The sequence below is a fragment of the Schistocerca piceifrons genome, chromosome X (genome assembly GCF_021461385.2).
Source record: "Schistocerca piceifrons isolate TAMUIC-IGC-003096 chromosome X, iqSchPice1.1, whole genome shotgun sequence".
Lineage (NCBI taxonomy): Eukaryota > Metazoa > Arthropoda > Insecta > Orthoptera > Acrididae > Schistocerca > Schistocerca piceifrons.
Genome location: NC_060149.1, coordinates 796,675,305 through 796,695,145, shown reverse-complemented (window position 1 = coordinate 796,695,145; position 19,841 = coordinate 796,675,305). Strand labels below are relative to the sequence as shown.

Here is a 19,841-nt window from a genome sequence, read left to right as displayed (position 1 = left end):
TGTCACAGAGAAACAATGCAGTTTTAAAGAGTCCTAAGTTATAACTGAACAGATTATATACTCAAAAAGTGTAAGAGAAAATGGTGAGCAAAATAAGGAAGAAACAAAAACAACAACTACAAAGAAAATAGTGTGCAAATAAAGTTAACCAAACTTACGGTTGCTTATGTATAACTTCTCCTACGACGCTGCAGCCATGAAAGAGAGTAAAATAAAAAATAAGTTAGTTTACTGAAAACCTACATTAATTTCATGATTTTAGAGTAAGTTTATGATAAATACTAACCAATATTTTACTACTACTAATACTTAAAATATTTATACTAAAAAAATAAAAACACAATTACTTGGTGAATTGAAGACTGTCACATGGTTAACAGCACTGCAAACACATCAGTTGGCATATGTTTGTCAAAATCACATTTTTTATACAAGAAAAAACCACAAAACTAAAACATAAAAAGAGAAAGCTAAGTCCCACAGAACCAAGAGACAAATTACAGAAAAATACTTTAGTTATAAAGGGTTCAATTCACGTGAGTGAGAGTGGTGTGTGTGTGTGTGTGTGTGTGTGTGTGTGTGTGTGTGTGTGTGTGTGTGTTACACTGCTAGCAGAAATAAATATTTCATTTAACAATGTAGGAAAAGACAGATTGCTACTTACCCTAAAAAGGACATGTCACATAAAGCTTTTGGCCACAGCCTACACCAGTAAAACACACACACACACACACACACACACACACACACAAGCAAGCACACCTTATGCACACAACATTACCAACTCCAGCATCTTGGGCCAGAATGCAACATCAAGTGGGATGCAAGCAGCAATCTGGAGGGAGTGTGGAAGGGGAAGGAATAGTAGTGTATGGGTGGGGAGATAAGACGAACGCTGTCTGGTAGCATGTGCAGTACCTAGACTGCCAACAGTGCAGCATCAGGAGGGTTGTGGGGCAGGGAAGTGGGGAAAAAGCAGAGCCGCAGGGGAAGACAGGTGGATGTGTCGGCAGAGGGCTGTAAATAAACAGGGTGGGAGATGAGAATGGGGAGGAGATGATAGGACAGAGGGTGGTGGAAACTGTTGGGTGGAGGGTGTGGGGACAGTATGTTACCATAGATTGAGGCTGGGATAATTAAGGATTCAGATGGCTTGGGTATGGAAGCAGCCATGGAAATCAAGAGTGTTATGTTCAGCTGCAAACTGTGCCACAGCATGGTCTACTTTGTTTTGGGCCACAGTTTGGCGATGGCCATTCATCCTGGTGGACAGCTGGTTGGCACTCATACCAACATAAAAAGCTGTGCAATGATTGCAACAGAGCTGGTAAATGACTTGACTGCCTTCACTGATAGGAAAGGATAAACCTGTGACAGGACTGGAAGAAGAAGTGCTGAGTGGATGGATTGGGCAGGTTTTGCACCTGGGTCTTCCACAGAAATATGATCCTTGTGGCAAGAGGCTGGGATTGGGAGTGGCATAGGGATGGAATAGGATGTTGTGGAGGTTCGTTGGGCAATGGAACACCAATTTAGGAGAGGTTGGAAGTATCTCTGGTAGGATGTCCCTCATGTCAGGGCACAATGATAGGTAATCAAAGCCCTGACGAAGGACGTGGTTCAGTTGTTCCAATCTGTGGTGATACTGGGTGATGAAGGAGAGACTCCTTTGTGGCTGGTTATGGGGGTGGTGGGATGATTCAGGGTGTGAGGGGAAATGGCACGTGAGATCTGTCTGCCAACTAGGTCTGGGGGATAGTGCCTGTCTGTGTAGGCTTTGGCGGGACCCTCAGCAAACTGAGCACGGGTGTGTTTGTCAATGCAAATATGCCATTCCCGGGTAGCCAGGCTAAATGGGAAGGATTTTTTGGTGTGAAAGGGATGACAGCTGTCAAAATGCAGGTACTGTTGGTGGTTGGTGGGTTATATGCGGACAGAGGTGTGAATGGAGCCATCAGAGAGGCATGTCAACATCTAGGAAGGTTGAGGAGGACCACGTGAAGTGGATGGGAGGGAAGGTGTTGAAGTTGTGGAGGAACGAAGATATGGTATCTTGGTCCTGAGTCCAGATCATGAAGATATTAATGAACCTGATCCAGACTAGGGATTTGGTGTTTTGGGAGGCTAGAGGGTACCATGTGGGTACCCATGGCTGTGCTGCAGATTTGTTTATACCTTCCCTCTGTGGCCAAAAGTTTTATGTGAGTGTCTTAATTGTGCCTGTCTGCAACTTGACATATCTTTTTTATGTCCTTTTCCTAAACTGTTGATATTCCTACCTGGAGTTTCCATTGTTTGGTTATTATTTCATTTACAATTTTAATTATACATATATATAGTACTTACTCAACTACTTGATTGTCTTCTGAAACCACATTTTTTTCTGCTGGAACGGAAACAGATCTATATTGCAAACCCGTGTAAGTCTTCCAAAACAGGTATTCTCTAAAAGAAGAAGGCAGTATCAGTATCTATGTTATAATATCTTATGTCAACCAATTTATGGTAGTTGGAGGGAGTACCTGTAATACTTCAGTCCTTCATATAGTGCAGCCATACAGAGAATTCCTATCATAGAACCTATAAGGCCATTCACAGAACTTACTTTCCAGCTATCAAAAAGAACAGTTTCACAGTAGCCTGTGTGGAAGGTCATTGCCTGTAAGAAAATTTTTTGCCTTACTTCATACTGTAGTTAAAGAACACATTGACCTAAATTATGACAATACTAAGATTATGGAAATATTACTGAAATTGTTAAATTATAACAAAAAATGTGAGGTCTTTGAAAAAATCCCTGAAAAATGGGAGTTTCTTTACATACACTTCTGGCCCTTTTTGTTCAAATAATATATCTTTAAGTACAGAACAGGAAAGACTTATTTCTTTCCTTTTATTTAATTTTTGCTGTACTTGTATGGAAGACAATTTACACAATAATTTATTATGATCCAAAATGTGTCAATGTTATAAAGCCAACATCTCAGAAAAAAAGTTCTTTATGACTGAAGGAACTGCCAGATAGACATTGCAACTCATATTCAAAATGAATTTTGTCCTCTTAATCCCGTGAAGGGAGTAAGTAAATGGTCCAAGTTTTTTATGGGTGTACAAAATCCATTCAAAAAGTACCGGAACTTTGTCCACAAAATTTTTCTACTCATACCTGTTACTTATTATGCATGGTCTCCTTTGAAATACTCTCCTCCACAACTGATACGCCACTCTCAACACCATTTCTCAGTCTTGGTATGCCTCTTGCTGGATACTATCTGCGAATTTTCTTTTATCTCATCTATCATTGCAAAACTTTATCCTTTGAAAGGGGGTTTTCAAATTTGGAAATAAAAAAACAAAAGTCTGCAGAGGCCAGGTCTGGAGAGTACGGAGGATGAGGCAGCATAGTGATTTAATTTTTTATGCAATAGTCATGCACCAACAGGGATGAATGTGTGGGTGTGTTATTGTGATGCAAGAGCCATAAATTGTCTCACCACATTCCAGGCCATTTCCTATTCACATTTTCTTGCATGCTTTGCAACACATCCCAATAGTATCATCAGTTAATAGGTTGTCCCTGTGGCATGAATTCATGATGAACTAATCCTTCAAAGTCAAAGAAAACTATCAGCATGGCTTTGACATTGGACCTGACCTGACAAGCATTTTTGGCCTTGGAGAGTGTTTCCGACCCCACTGTGACGATTGGGCCTTGATCTCAATATTGTAACCATAAACTCACCACATCTCATCACCAGTTACAATTCTCTTATGGAACATATCCTCATTTGCATGATAGAAGAGCTCTTCACAGATTGTGAGGCAAAAGTCTTTCTGGTCTCGACTCAAGACCTGTGGGATGAACTTGGCGGCAACACAATGAATTCCAAGATGCTGTGTCATGATTTCACGACACGATCCAATTGAAATGTTACATTCTTCTACAATCTTTCTGACAATCAGTCTTCAATTAGAATGCACGTTCCTGACATGATCGTCGTCGGTAGACATCAGAGAGCATCCTAAACAAGTGTCACCTTATCTTCTGTCTGGCCATTTTTAAACTATGTGAACCATTTGTAACACTGAGTATGGCTTAAGTACTCATCACTGTAGGCTTCCTGCATCAGATGTTGGTGTTACATGAAAGCACTGTGAACCACTGATTCCAGATCTATCAAATGTTCTTTGGTGGATTGTAGTGCCTGAAAGACACTTTGAAACCATGGTAAATGTCCTCTAGCTTCCAGATAGGAAGTCATTGGTTGACATTCTTTCAAATAATTTACACAACCTGATTGTTGGAGAGACTAGTCAATAATTAGTAAAGATTTGTGGGTCTTTTCCCAGTTTCAGGATAGGAATAGTAATACTCCTCCACTATTGGGGTAGGGGGGAATCCCTCTTCTCAACAAATAAATTTAAAAACATGAGGAGGTGTTTTATGCCGTTTCGCTAAGTTGTTTAAACATTTAACTGTGGATTTTATCAGGTCCTGAGGCTGCATCTTGATACTCTGCTAATGCACTGGTGAAACTCGCCTTCACTATATAAAACACTGTATGATCAAGACCTGCATGGAAGAATAATTAGTTTTGCTCCACCAGATTTTTCTATGTCACGAAATTTGGATGGTAGTTACTGCATGCAGACACTTCAGCAAAGTGTACAGCAATGACTGTGGAATCAATACACATGTCATCATTGAGAAATATGGGAGGAACTACTGTGAATGGTCAATGGCTGCAAATGCAGTGGAGTTTAGTCCATACTTGAGATGATGAGGTGGAGACCCTCAGATGATACATAACATTCCTAACACTCCTGCTTTCTCCTTTTTATTAAAAACCATGCCTTTGCTCCAAGTCTCTTGAATGCTATTAAATGTTCCATAGAACGATGGTGATTGTGTCATTGAAGCACACTTCTATGCTCTCTGATAGCTGTAGCTATTCTTCAGACGACTATGGCACAGGTTTCTGGCATTGGGGGCCTGAAGACTAGGGTATCGTTGCTTCCACAGCACGTATGATCTTGTCAATAGCATCTTGTACCACTCCTTTGATATTCTCTTCTTGACTGGCTTTGAAAGAAGCTTTGGAGGTGAAAGCATTCCAGTTGGTTTTCTGTAGGATGGAAGGAAGAAAGATTAGAGTTTAACATACTGTTGACAGCGCGGACGAGACATCTCCAGCTGCGTCGATGGGGTGGTTACCATTGAAGCTGTCAAAGCAGCTGATGTCCCTTTCCCCGACTCAAATACAGGCACTGAATGTGGCTAGGGCAAGGAGTTTGTGTTTGCAACTTTCTCATTGCACTAGATGTGGATTTTGTGATAATGTTTACAAAGTTTGATGTAATGGTGACTTGGTGGAGTCATCCAGACTTTTTCTTAGCATCTTGATATGACAGACAGTCAGGTGTTTTATATTCCTGGATTTTCTTTTCCCTTCTTGAAAACTGAACATAATGACAAACAAGGGTGGTGGAAGGTGGGGAGTGGGGGTGTTCTTGGCAGTTTACACATGTAGGGAGTTGTTCACAGGATCTGCCCACATACACTGTCCTTCTGAACATCCCACAAGTAGCATCTTCAGTAAGGAGGGGGGACGTGGGTCCAAACCTCTGGCATCTAAAACATCTCATAGGATGAGGAATATAGGGTTTGACATCACATCTCCAAAACATGACCCCAATTTTCTCAGGTAAAATATTTCCATTGAGGCCTAGGACAAAAGCTTCATGTCCACCCTATTATCTTAAGGTCCTCTCTGAATGTGATAAACAAAATTCACTCCACACCACTCTACGTTAGCGTGCAATTCATCTGTTTGTGATATTAGGTGGAAGATGAGACCTTGAATTCATAGAGTTTGTTACGATGAGAGGTGTAACTGGTGTATCACCAAGCTTGTGACAAGCCTGAAGTGTCTACGGTTGGTTAGCATTCAAAGTTTTTATCAACAGAAACCCTTTTCTCATTTTCTGTTCTGCAGCAACTTCTCTGAACATATCCTCAACATTTCCAATGAAAAACTGTGGCTTCACTGTTGCAAAAGATTCGCCATCAGTTCTAGAGCATACCAAGAATTTGGCGAACAATCTGCCTCCACTTCTCCTTACCTGATGCTCATCCTGAAGCATGGCCAAAGGTGGAAACACTATGGAATTGTAAGTGTCTCCACCAAAATCTTGTTTTCTTTCTGCAGAGATGACCATGTCATCACAGAAACTGGTGTGGGTGAGTCTTACCTGTTTCACTGCAGATTGTCTGGCTGTATGCCACTCGCTCTGATTGGAGGCTCTCCACAGGGATTGCACCCTAACATGGCAAAGGCTATCTGGCTTAGCAGCCTTTGCCCAGAGTCCCAGTGCCCTGAATTGGTTAGGTAATTACTTAATTACTACTAGGCACACATAGGAAAGCAGCAATTCTTGCATCAGCAGTGTGGTTGGTGGGGGGGGGGGGGGGGGAAAGGGAGGTGGGGGTTACAACTGTGAGCTCCCCTCACAATGTAGAGACTACTGCATTGGATTTTGAAAGCGAACATAAATGCACACTAATTGTAGGTGCAGAGGATCACAGCACATGGTGGATAGATTATGCACCACATAAGGTGGCTCTTTGTTAAAGAGTCAGACTACAAATTCAATGGCATTGGGTTCAATCCCCTGTCAATTGTAGCATTTCTATCTGTCACTTATCAACATCTACATCTACGTGACTACTCTGTAGTTCAAAATAACATGCCTGGAAGAGGGTTCATCAAACACCTTGAAGCTATTTCTCAACTGTTTCACTCTCTAACAGCATGTGGGAAAAACAAATTCTTAAATCTTTCTGTATGAGCTCGGATTTCTCTTATTTTATTGTAATTATCATTTCTACCTATGGAGGTGGGCACCAACGAAGTAGTTTCACATTCGAAGGAGAATGTTGGTGATTGAAATTTTACAATAAGATCACGCTGCAAAGAAAAACGCCTTTATTTACTGATTGCCACTTTAATTCACTTATCGTACCTGTGGCACTCTCTCCCATCTTGCAATAATACAAAATGATCTGCCCTACTTTGAATTTTTTGAATGCTGTTCCTCAATCCTATCAGATGCAAATCCCACACCGCACAGCAATGTACCAGAAGAGGACTGACATGTGTAGTGTAGGCAGTTCTTTAATAGACCTGTTGCATCTTCTAAGCATTCTGTCAATAAATCACAGTCTTTGGTTCACTTTCCCCACAACATTATCTATGTGACTGTTCCAGTTGAAGTTATTTGTAACTGAAATCCCTACATATTTAGTTGAATTCACAGCTCTCAGATTTGTGTGATTTATCATGTAATTGAAATTTAGCAGATTCCTTTTAGTACTCACATGTTTATCACTTCTTTCACCTCTGGCAATGTCTGTTCATGAGAAAAATGCTGAGTTACACCATGATTGAGAACCCACGTTATACTGTAGGTCCTCCTATAACTGGCTAGGTAAGTCAGTTCAAAGGTCAAAGGAAGGCAACAGCATACCACCTCCAACAGGACCATGCCTAGTAAAGTGCAGTCATGTTTGAAACAAGCTTCAGATTGATGACTGCTTTACTTTTATGGCATCCTTCCCCAACGGCCCACACTTTATGTGAAATTTAGAAGAGTGAAGGCCAGATCTTAAAAGTTGACCATAAGAAATTAACCCTAGCAATACTAATGCATATTCAATAATGCAGACGGTCAGTTGGGGAGGGGGGGATGGGGAAGGGGTGAGGAGAGTCACTTTATGACCATCACAAAAAAGTTTAGAGAATAAAAATTTTGTTAGCTGTTTTATACTTCTATTAACAACATACTTTTTAGAGAGATACTGATGTGTAAGTGGGGTCCAGAATCTGAAAATATTGACTATGACATTTGTTGTGGCAGTTGCATCTACTAGCACTACCACTAAAACTTTTGGATTAAATTTAACTGAAAAAATTTAAAATTGTTACAGAATTTGGTAGAAGAATTAATTAGAAACAATAAATAAACAAAGGTCATCTACCCATAATGCTGGTGTGATCATATGTCCCACCATTTCTAGTACGCCATTTATTGCAATCACAAAATGTGTGGCACTTAAAACCAATCCCTGTTGACTCCATTTTTCTGTACATATTGTTTACTAAGGACTGTGCCCACTCTGACTCTAAATGGTCTAAGTGATTAAAAACATTTGTATAAAACAATATCAACTTTCCTCATCAACACCACTCATGCAGAGTTGATAAAATGTGATGCTGCCACATTATGTTGTACGTGTTGTGTAAATCAAAAAATATTATGATTAAATATCAGTGGTGCACAAAGGTATCTCTAATTGAAAATACCCCAATCATATGAAATGTTCAGTGGTAGTTTGAGATCAGAATCCATGCTGGACTGGGAAAGGAGATTTCTAGATTCCAAACAACAACAATAAAGCCATGGATGAACCATCCTTTCTGATAGTTTATCCTAGTTATTTGTTAGGTTGATCAACCTGTAAGTATTTCTATTTTTTGGGCCTCGACCTGGTTTTGGTATAGGTATTGTGATACTCACTTCCCACTGGGAGAGAAATTTTCCCTTTTGCCATATCTTGTTTAAAAACTTTAGAACAGAGTTTTTACTATTTTCACCACAATACTGAAGATTTCTATGGATATCATCCGATCCTGGAGCTGTAGCTCTACATTGTTTTAAAGGATTATTTAGTTCCCAGGCATTAAAGTGTGCATTGTTGGTTTCCAGGTATGTTGAGATAAAACGTATGGTATTACGTTCTGTTAAAAGATGATGTTGAGTGAAATTTGATGGTAATTCTCAGATGACAACATTTATACATAATACCTTGCTAAAAGTTCAGCAATGTCAGAGGAACTGGTGTTAATTTCTCCTATGTTGAGAATTTCCTGAAGTCTATTAGTATACCGAAGTCCACTAATCTGCTGCAATTGGACCACACTTGTGAAGTTTGGGTATGAAATCCCACGAAAGAAACACATTGTTCCCAACATTCTACCTTGCACCTGATATTTTGAATAAAATTAAATTTTTAGTAGAGAGATGGCATCTATGTTATCATAGAGCCCTTTGTTGCTCTCTGATGGCATCTGGGATCTCTTTGCACCACCATGGAACAGGTTTCCAAACAGGACAAACTGAAAATAGTGATATTACTGTGTCTGTAACTTGGATGACCATTTCTGTTGTGTCTTCCACTACTTTAACGAATCTCTTCTCTATATTTATTGTGATCTACACTTTAGCAGTGAAGGTATTCCAACTGGCTCTTCACATGACCAAATGGTAAGCAGTTGTTGTGTTGTAGATTTGGTACCACTAAAATATCACAAAGGTCATCATGGACATTCCACTGGATCATAGGTGGGAAGTTAGAACTGCAGACTGTCAAGCCTGTTTGCAAAGTAGGAGCCATATTCGGTGCCAAAATTTGTTGGAGCTCCCAAATTTATTAGACAGAGATCATCAAGTTTTGATGATAATCTCTTTAGTAGTTGCCCTCTAATAGTCATTATCTCAGCGCCCCATATGTGTTTATGGGAATTAAAATTTCCCAGTAAATGAAAGGCGGGGTAACCCATTCAAACAGGTCTTCCATCTTCCTGTAAGTAATGTATCAGTCAGGGGGACTTTAGATATTACAGATAGTAATCATTATGCTCACTTGTATTCTAATGGCTACTGCTTTGAGTGTACCATTTATAGATATTTATTCATTCAAGTTGTTTGATTTAATTTGTGAGCAAACACCTCCGAATGCTCATTCCGTGTTTATTCTATTTTTGGCCATGTACATGATATCCTCCTCCACGTGCAGGAAGATGGTCTTCTAAAAATCACTATTCTTGTACTCCTATACATACTGTGGGAAAGTTAGTGGTTAACTGTCTACTTTCTTCCAGGGGGTGATAGTAGCTAGTAAAATTCTATTGTAAAATCACTGAAAAGGCCTCAGAGTAGTAATTGAAGATGAAAGTAATGATATAAGTTGATCTGCACAGTTTACCAATCCTTCCTGTGTGGTTGTCCATACATTCTTCTACTGGCAAGGAGATTTCCAGTTTGATAGGTACCAATGAATTAGTTCTTTCTTTTGTTCTTTTCTTGTCTTGTGTTTTCCCTTCTTCTTCCATTTTAGGTGAGAAGATGATTAGACAGTTATTCAGTCCAACATATTTGCCTCTTTTAACCACTGACAAGTATTTGACTTTTTATCTGTTATATTTTGGGAAGGAAGAAGATGATGTGGAGTGGGTCCTCCTCTCTCATGCTGTCAGAGGGATATGAAGTGTCTCCTGTTGTATCTGCTGGGATGCTACTATTGGCTCTGTAAGATTTCAAATCAAGAAGGGTGGAGATCTATTTCAGATATTTTTTCATTCTGGTTGGATGTTCTTGGTTTACAGTAGGTGGCAGATTTGGTTTTGAAAAAACCTGAGGCATACGGGGTTAAAACTGTCACTTTTGCATTGTTTGTCATCATGTAGACAGGATGCCTGTGTTCCATAATTTTATATTCTTGTATTTTCTTTAAAAAAAAAAGGGGGGGCAAATTGGTGAATGGGGACGATGGTGTTTCATACAATATACACAGAAGCAGTTGTTTGCAGGGATTGTCTCTGTGAAGTGATCTTTCACAGTTTCTGCATTTTGAGTCTGCCATGCAGCAAGATGACATGTCCAAAACATAATCAATGGGCAGTGGGATGCAATGTTTCAAGTCACACTTAAACACTATACCCAACTTTTCTGGGATGACATTTCCTTCAAAAGCTAATATGAAGGCACCTGTATCTATTTTGTTCTCTCTTGGACCTTTTCGTAGATGTCAGACAAAATGTATGCCTTGCCATTCTAGGTTAGCTTGTATCACAGCATCTGCCCAGTGTGTAAGGCCTGTATGAGAGATAACTCCTTGTACCAAATTCTAAGTTTTACATGGAGTAACAGTCTTTCACCTGTCTGAAGTGCTCATGATTATGCAGCACAGGAGGGTTTAATCACTAGTGACCCATTTTGAATTTTTTCCAGTGTGTCTACTTCAAATTTATATTCAGCTTGTGCCACAAAGTATAAAGGTTTTGTCACTGTAGCAGTATTTCTATCTGTTCTAGTACACACAAGGTATTGAATAAACTATTCTGCTCCCAGTCTTCTGGCTTGTCCCTTTTCCCATGGGAGTAGCCAGGGTAGGGAAAGCAGTTTAATTTTAACAATCCACATCGAAATATCTATAATTATCTGTTGACACAGCCAGATCAGTAGAGTCATTATGCCGGTTTAGTCTGATGCATTTTGTGTGCAATATTCCCACCCTGATGCTACCTGCTCAAATTAAAGGTTCACCCCACAGCCCCACCCAGCCACAGCAATGGTCATCTGGCATGACGGTCATTGCTGGGAGTCATGGTCCATCAAGATGACAGACACCTATTACTTGGAATGTGTGGCAAGCTAGCAGCTCAGGCATCAGAAGTGTGGTGCCTGTGTTTTCAGGAGGCTGCACCAAGAAGATACACAATGACCCTACCACGTCGGGTTGGCTACCACATTGCCTTTTAAGCATATCTATGAGATTACGTAGTCATTGTGTGCAAAGGACCTTTTACATTGTAAGCATTTGGCACTATTTAAGGTATCCTTCCTCAATTGGTCCACATGTCAGAGAAAATTTAGAAAAATGGAGGTCAAACACGAAAGGGGACCAAAAATTACTTCAGCCAAAAAATCTGATGCAAAGTAAATGGCTTAAGATGTAAATGGAACACAGTAGAACCTAGAGAAATAGGTAGATGAACATCAAAGATTGTCACCATGGATTAGAGAGTAAGAGAAGTAAGGACATTATGAGATGGAAGATAGCAGCTCAAGAAAGGAAGCAGGTGTTGCAACAGCTTGGGGACACATCCTCACCAAGACAGCACTCAGGGGCATGTCTAGATACAAGGAAAATCAGGTATCTGTTATGCTCAAGGCAGCTTCAAAAAGTAAAATGTGACCATCCCCTGTTACTCTTCACATACAAACTACTGTCACCATCTCCTGAAGGAAATTTAGTTGCATTTGGTAAGAGATGTTCATACTGAAACTATCTTTTTTATAGTAAGTAAGTAACTGATCAGCTTCAACTTTTTTCCTAATGTTGTTATGATCTGTGCCTACTAATATACAGTGATGAGCCAAAACATTATGACCATTGCCCGTCGTGAGGTTGTAGTATGCTGCCTGGTGGCACTGAGGTGACATAGTATGAGTGGTATATTAGCAGAGCAGAGATAAATGAGGAATGATTCCAGTGATGATTAGTGGTGCAAATGCAGAAATCCACCAACTTAAGCGACTTTGACAAAAGCCAGTTTGTTGTGGCCCAGTGCCTGGGAACGATCATCTAGAAAAAGGCGAAGCTGGTTGGCTGTTTACGTCCTACTGTTGTGAGCATCTATGGAAATTGCCTGAAGAATGCTGAAAATATGAGTAGGTGACGAGAAGTTGGACGTCCATACCTCATAAGAAAACATAGGGATCGGAGGCTTACCCACTCTCTAAAGCAGGACAGGCAGTGATAGGTGGCAGATCTGACAACAGAGGACAGTGCTGGCACAGACACAAGTGTTCCAGAGCATACCATTCAGGGCACAGTGCTGACATGGTGTTCCACAGCAAAGGACTCCTACATGCTCCCATGCTGACCCAACATCATCAGTTTTGATTACAATGGGTATGGGATCACTGAGACTGGACCACGTATCAATGGAATTATGTCGACTGGTCAGATGAATTCCATTTATTGTTAAACCAGGTCGATGGTTGTGTACATCATCCAGGCGAACGGCTGCTCGAAACATGCAGTATACCACAGATGCAGGCTGGTGGGAGCAATATAATGTTATGGAGGACATTAACCTTGGCTTCCATGGGACCTGCGGTAGTAACTGAAGGCACCATGACAGCTGTGGACTACATGAACATTATTAGGGATGCTTGATTTCCCCAACAGTGGTGGCATCTTCCAGAAGGATAAATTTCCATGTCACAAGGCCAGAATGGTGCTGCAGTGGTTTGAGGAACATGATAGTGAACTCAAGTTGATGTCTTGGCCATCAAATTTGGCTTATCTAAATCTGATGAAACCCAACTGGGATGCTATGAGGCACCAGCTCCATGTCCACAAATCAACTGTCCATAAATTACGGGAAGTGTGTGACCTGTGCGTAGGCATCTTGTGCCACAAAACTCTGGAAACCTATCAAGTAGTTGTCGAATCCATGGCACACAAAGTCACTGCTGAATTGAATTCCAGAGGTGGACCAACACATTTTTAAGTAGGTGGTCATAATGTTTTGGTTCATTTGTTTATTTCACCAGTATTCATAACCAATTCCACAAAACAGTAAATATTAACCTGTACATCAAACAGATATTGTGCAGCTGAGGTACAAGAATATGGGTTAATGAGATTCTCTGCTTGTAAGAAGTTTTCTAATGGTGCAACAAGAGAAACTCACCCCAAGAGTGAGAGAATGGAAAAGAATTGGAACAACACACAAAACTGTCTTCAAAAATCATTCAAATAATGTTTGTCTGGTTGGACAGGTGGATGGATTGTTTTGATGAATCCATATGAATATGCCATAAAGGACTGTTCACAACATTCAATAAAATCCTTAAAAAAAATAAAGTGTATTTTCAACCTCTTTTTAATAACTAAAAAACACACACAAAAGCAAATATAATTTATGTGAATGATACTGCCACTGGAAAGTGACAAACTGGAGATCTGGCTAATGAAATAAATCTAATAAATTTGCATTTGAAAATTTAAACAATATTATTTACTCACCATCATGGAATGCCCATGCATGTTGCCACATGCATCATGACCAGCATGGTCTGGGAGGTCATGGCTGGCATGTATATGGCTTGTATCAACATTGTGATCATGTACCATCACATCCATCTGGGTAGGAACTACTGGAGAATCATGTCCAACATGCCCTGCATGACTTCCCATGCTGTGATTCATCATATGGTGAGCACTGTGATTCATCATATGGTGTGCAGTGTGATTCATCATATGGTGTGCACTGTGATCCGTCATATGGTGTCCACTGTGGTCCATCTGAAAGATTAATAGTATTTATTTTTTTATGTATGTACACACCAGAATTGTAATTTCAAATATGAGTAATTACAGAATCTACCAGCAGTTTAAGATACACATTGCCAAGTATTTGGCTGCACCTAGTAAGTAGCCATATTGCACTCACTGCATTCACTTTGGGTTCATTCATAATGACACTGAAATGGGAGATGACAGAAGAATGACATACTGAATTCAGTTTTCTGGAGATGTTTCACAGCATGAGATCATAATATGGTTTCTCCTTTCAACCACTTCATGAGTGCTGAAATGGTGGAATCGAGACAAATGACCGCAGAATATAAAGGTAAATCTTTAAGATTCTATACATATGAAGTGAAAGAAATTGATCCTCACTAGGTGCAGAGTATCGTAGGGTGATATTGCAACAATGTATTCCAAGCAGTTGGAAAAAGTAGCAGAGCATCCCCTTTTTCATGAAAATAGATCAGACAGATACAAATAACTATAGGCCTATATCACTGGCATCAATATGTTGCAGATTTATGGAACACTTTTTGTGCTTGCTAACTATAACTCCTTAGATGCCAAAAATACCTGTAGGACCAACATGGCTTCTGCAATTTGTAGTCTTGTCAAACTCAGCTGGCTCTGTTCAATGAGATTTAGAAGGAAGTAGATAATGATGCCAAAGCAGTTGCTTTGTGATTGGATTTAGTGCTTCCTTGCAGTTATAACACAACATGGCAAACTTAGCAGAGAGCAATCTGTGGATGTGAAAGTGACTGTGCATATTGTAAGGAAGTGTTATAGGATGATAACTAGTCACTATATAAATATATGTTATTTGGTGGATAATGTCAGAGGCTTCAAGAGGCTGTTCATGGATGATGCTGTTGTGGACTATATAGGAAAGCTGCAATGCCAGAAAAGTATAGTGAACTGCAGGTACACAAATAATTAGTCTAAAATGCATGAACAGATGGAAAGACCCATACCAGTTTTATTCAGTTACATGGCTAGCAATCAATCACTGATTGAGGAACTCTTTTTGACCATTTCTTGAGTACTGCTCATTAGTCTGAGATGCTTATCAGGTAGGATTGACATAGGAAACACAGAACATATGAAGAATGGCAGCATTATAAATAAGTTCCAGAGCATCACAGAGGTCCTCACAAAACTCCAGAGGCAGATGACACAAGCAGCTTTGGCAGTTCTGTCAGGGGATCAGTAACACCTTGACATACTTTTTCAAGCAAGTGGGAGTTACCTTTAGTTGAAAAAGGCATGATTATAATTATACCCACTCAAAAAATTCAGTTCAACAATGAATAGTATGCTGCATGGTGACAAACAGTTCTACCTTTTGCTCAACCTGGAGAAATGTAAAATTTGATGAAACAGTCTTCATTCACTGGTGGACATAATATAATTTTTAGTAGGGATGTTTATAGTTTTATCTATAACACCAGCAGAAAGATAATTTTATGCGGAGACTAATACTGATTTTTCCATGAGTGAAACAGCAGCTTTTAACTTATATCCCCACAGTTTATTAAATTTTTCATGCTGAATGGATAATGCTCATGAAACTGTATGGACCACTTATTCACAAAAATAATACTTTTATCAGTGAAAATACAGTGCAGAACTGTTACAGAGTGGGGTCAGAATACTTAATAACATGAAACAACCCAGAAGTATACTATCACAAGGGTAAGATGAAATATCATTTCAGTTAATGGAAATCAGCTATCATACATTAGTGCTGTGCAATGTCATCAGTAAAATGTGTCTTCTCAGATGTAATCATTTTTTTGACCAGTTAAAATGCTTAATAACAAAACAAATTTGTAAAACAGGTACCAGTAATTTAGGTTTATAAAAATTCTGGGTATGAAAGAGCAGACACGCACACTTGTACATCCACATTCATATTCTGCAAACAGCTGTGAAGTATGAGGCAGAGGATACTACCCATTGTACCAGTTATTAGGCCTTCTTCCCATTCAATTCACATATGAAGCACAGGATATCAAATGGAATGATCATATAGGCTCAGTCATATGCAAAGCAAATGGCAAACTTTGGTTTATTGGTAGAATATTAGGGAAATGCAGTCTGTCTACAAAGGAGATTGTTTGCAAATCACTTGTGTGACCCATCCTAGAATATTAGTCAAGTATGTGGGATCTGCACCAAATAATGCCTCTGTGAGTGCTTAATTAACCTAATCTTATCCTCACGGTCCCTATGAGAGCAATACATAGGGGGGTTGTAGTATATTCCTACAGTCATCTGGTTTTCAAAACTCTGTAAAAAGGCTTTCTTCGAATAATTTGTGTCTATCATCAAGTGCATGCCAGTTTGGTTTCTTCTGCATCTCTCTGACAGGTCGAAAAAACCTTTGACCCTGTACGTTGCCCTTTTCTGTTTACTATCCCGTGTTAGTCCTATTTGGTATGGGTCCAGGACACTTGACCAATATTCTAGGATGGCTCACCCAAGTGATTTGTAAGCAATTTCCTTTGCAGACTGACTGCATTTCCTTAATATTCTACCAATAAACTGAACTTTGCCACCTACTCTGCCTATGGTTGAGCTTATATGATCATTCAGTTTCAGTTCATACAAAGTGTTTACACCCAGATATTTGTATGAGATGATCAATTACAACTGTGGCTCATTGACACTGGAGTCATGGGATACAACATTTTTTTCGTTTTGTTGAGTGCACAATTTACATTTTCAAACATTTAAAGCAAGTTGTTGATCTTTGCACAGCTTTGAAATCTTATCAAGATCTGACTGAATATTTATGTAGATTTTGCAGACAGTGCTTCATTGTGGATAAATGGGTCATCTATGACAAGTCTGAAGTTAGTATTAATATTATCTGGAAAGTAATTAATGCACAACATAAACAGCAACGGTCCCAACACAGTTCCCTTGGGCACACCTGAAGTTACTTCTGTATCTGTCAATGACTCTCCAGACAAGATACAATGCTGCAGCCTCTCCACCAGAAGATTCTCAATTCAGACACAAATTTTGTTTGATGTTACACATGATCACACTTTTGATAATAACGATAGATGTGGTACCTAGTCAAGTGCCTTTTTGAAATCAAGAAATACTGCATCTACCTGACTGCCTTGATCCACGACTTTCAGGACGCCATATGAGAAAAGTGCAGGTTGGGTTTCATGTGTAAATGTCAAGGATACTGGACAGTAGCTTTGTGGATCACTTCTGCTACCCTTCTTGTGGATGGGTGTGCTTGTTCTTTCTTCCATCTACTGAGCACAGTTTTTTTTTATATCTACAATAGCTTGTTGATAAGAGATGGACTAGGTCAGCCACAAATTCAGTATAAAATCCAATATGGATTCCAATAGGCCCAAAAGTTTTATTCAGTTTTAATGATTTCAGTTGTTTCTCAATGCTACTGACACTAATATCTATTTCAGTCATCTCTGCAGTCATGTCAGAATGAAATTGGGGTAATAACCCTGGATTTTCATTGGTAAAAAAACATTAGGAAACAGAGTCCAGTGTTTCTGATTTTGCTTTGCTACCTTCAGTTTCAGTTCCTGTCTGACCTATGAGTGCCTGGACATTAACTCTGGGACTATTAACTGCTTTTACATGTGATAAGAATTTCTTTGAGTTTTATGTGTTGTAATATTCTGTTACAGTAGCTGTCCTTTTTCAGTAGTTGCAGGGGCAGCAGTATGGATGAATGACTGATCTGACCTTGTAACATGAACCAAAACAGCCTCACTGTGCTGGTACTGCGAACAGCTGAAAGTAAGGGGAAACTACAGCCGTAATTTGTCCTGAGTGCATGCAGCTCTACCGTATGATTAAATGATTATGGCATCCTCTTGGGTAAAATAGTCCCCCATTTGGATATCCGTGTGGGGACTACTCACCAGGATGTCGTTATCAGCAGAAACAAAACCGGTGTTCTACGGATCGGAGTGAGAAATGTCAGACTCCTTGACCAGACAGGTAGGTTAGAACATTTTAAAAGGGGAATGGATGGGTTAAAATTAGGTATAGTGGGGGTTAGTGAAGTTCTGTGGCAGGAGAAACAGGAGTTCTGGTCAGATGAATACAGGGTTATAAATAAAAAAATCAAATAGGGGTAATGCAGGAGTAAGTTTAATAAGAAAATAGAAACATGGATAAGCTACTATGAACAGCACAGTGAATGCATTATTGTAGCCAAGATAGACACCATGACCACACCCACCACAGTATTCCAAGTTTACATACCACCTAATTCTGCAGATGAAGAGATTGAAGATACGTATGATGAGATAAAAGAAATTATACAGATAGTTAAAAGATATGAAAATTTAATACTCATGGGGACTGGAATTTGACTGTAGGAAAAGGGAGAGAAAGAAAAATAGTATACGCATATGGACCGGAGGAAAGGAATGAAAGAGGGAGCTGCCTAGTAGAACATTGCACAAAGCGGAATTTAATCATCACTAACACTTGGGATGAAGTGAAATAACTAGAGGTTGTTGAGAGTTTCAGAGAGGCCATCAGGGAATGATTGAAAAGAACAGAGAAAAGGAATACAGTAGAAGAAGAATGGGTAGCTTTGAGAGATTAAACAGTGAAGGTGATACAGGATCACGTAGATAAAAAGATGAGGGATGGTACAAATCCTTGGGTAACAAAATATATATTGACTTTAACTAATAAAGGAGAAAATATAAAAATGCAGTAAATTAAGCAGGTGAAAGGGAATACAAACGTCTAAAAATGGAGATTGACAGCAAGTGCAAAATGGCTAAGCAGGAATGGCTAGAGGACAAATGTACGGATTTGGAAGCATATACCACTAGAGGAAAGATAGACACTACCTACACAAAAATTAGAGAGACCTTTGGAGATAAGAGAGCCACCTGTATGAATATCAAGAGCTCAGAAGGAAACCCAGTCCTAAAAGAGGGGAAAGCAGAAAGGTAGAAGGAGTATATAGAGGGTCTATACAAGGGAGATGTACTTGATGGCAATATTATAGAAACAGAAGAGGATGTAGATGAAAATGAGCCTGGAGATATGATACTGCGTGAAGAGTTTGACAGAGCACTAAAAGACAGAAGTCGAAAAAGACCCCGAGAGTAGACAACGTTCTGTTAGAACTACTGATGGCCTTGGGACAGACAGCCATGACAAAGCTATTCCATCTGGCAAGCAAGATGTATGATATATGTGAAATACCCTTAGACTTCAAGAAGAATACAAAAATTCCAATTCCAAAGAAATCAGGTGCTGACACGTGTGAATATTACCAAACTATCAGTTTAGTAAGCCATGGTTGCAAAATAATAACAAGAATGTTTTACAGAAGAATGGAAGAACTAGTAGAAACTTACATCAGGGAAGATCACTTTTGGATTCTGGAGAACTTTAGGAACATGTGAGGCAATAGTGACCCTACAACTTCTCATAGAAGATAGGTTAAGTAATGGCAAACCAACATTAATAGCATTTATACATTTAGAGAAAGCTTTGGACAATGTTGACTGGAATACTCTCTTTGAAATTCTGTAGGTAGCATGGCTAAAATACAGGAAGCGAAGACCATTTACAACTTGTACAGAAACCAGATGGCAGTTATAAGACTTGAGGGGCATGAAAGGAAAGCAGTGGTTGAGATGGGAGTGAGACAGGG

The 19,841-nt window shown here is 39.5% G+C and overlaps 1 protein-coding gene across 3 annotated transcripts in view; it reads right to left on the bottom strand.

Moving 5' to 3' along the window:
- Window positions 1-19,841, bottom strand: part of LOC124722977 (high affinity copper uptake protein 1-like) — a 156,144-nt gene that overhangs the window by 8,823 nt on the left and 127,480 nt on the right. For all 3 annotated transcript variants that reach the window (XM_047248146.1, XM_047248145.1, XM_047248147.1), the window contains 4 exons: window positions 13,880-14,158; window positions 2,523-2,659; window positions 2,347-2,445; window positions 159-188 (listed from right to left, as the gene is read on the bottom strand). In XM_047248146.1, the coding sequence (XP_047104102.1) occupies window positions 159-188; window positions 2,347-2,445; window positions 2,523-2,659; window positions 13,880-14,158 (545 nt within the window). The remainder of the gene's footprint in view (window positions 1-158; window positions 189-2,346; window positions 2,446-2,522; window positions 2,660-13,879; window positions 14,159-19,841) is intronic.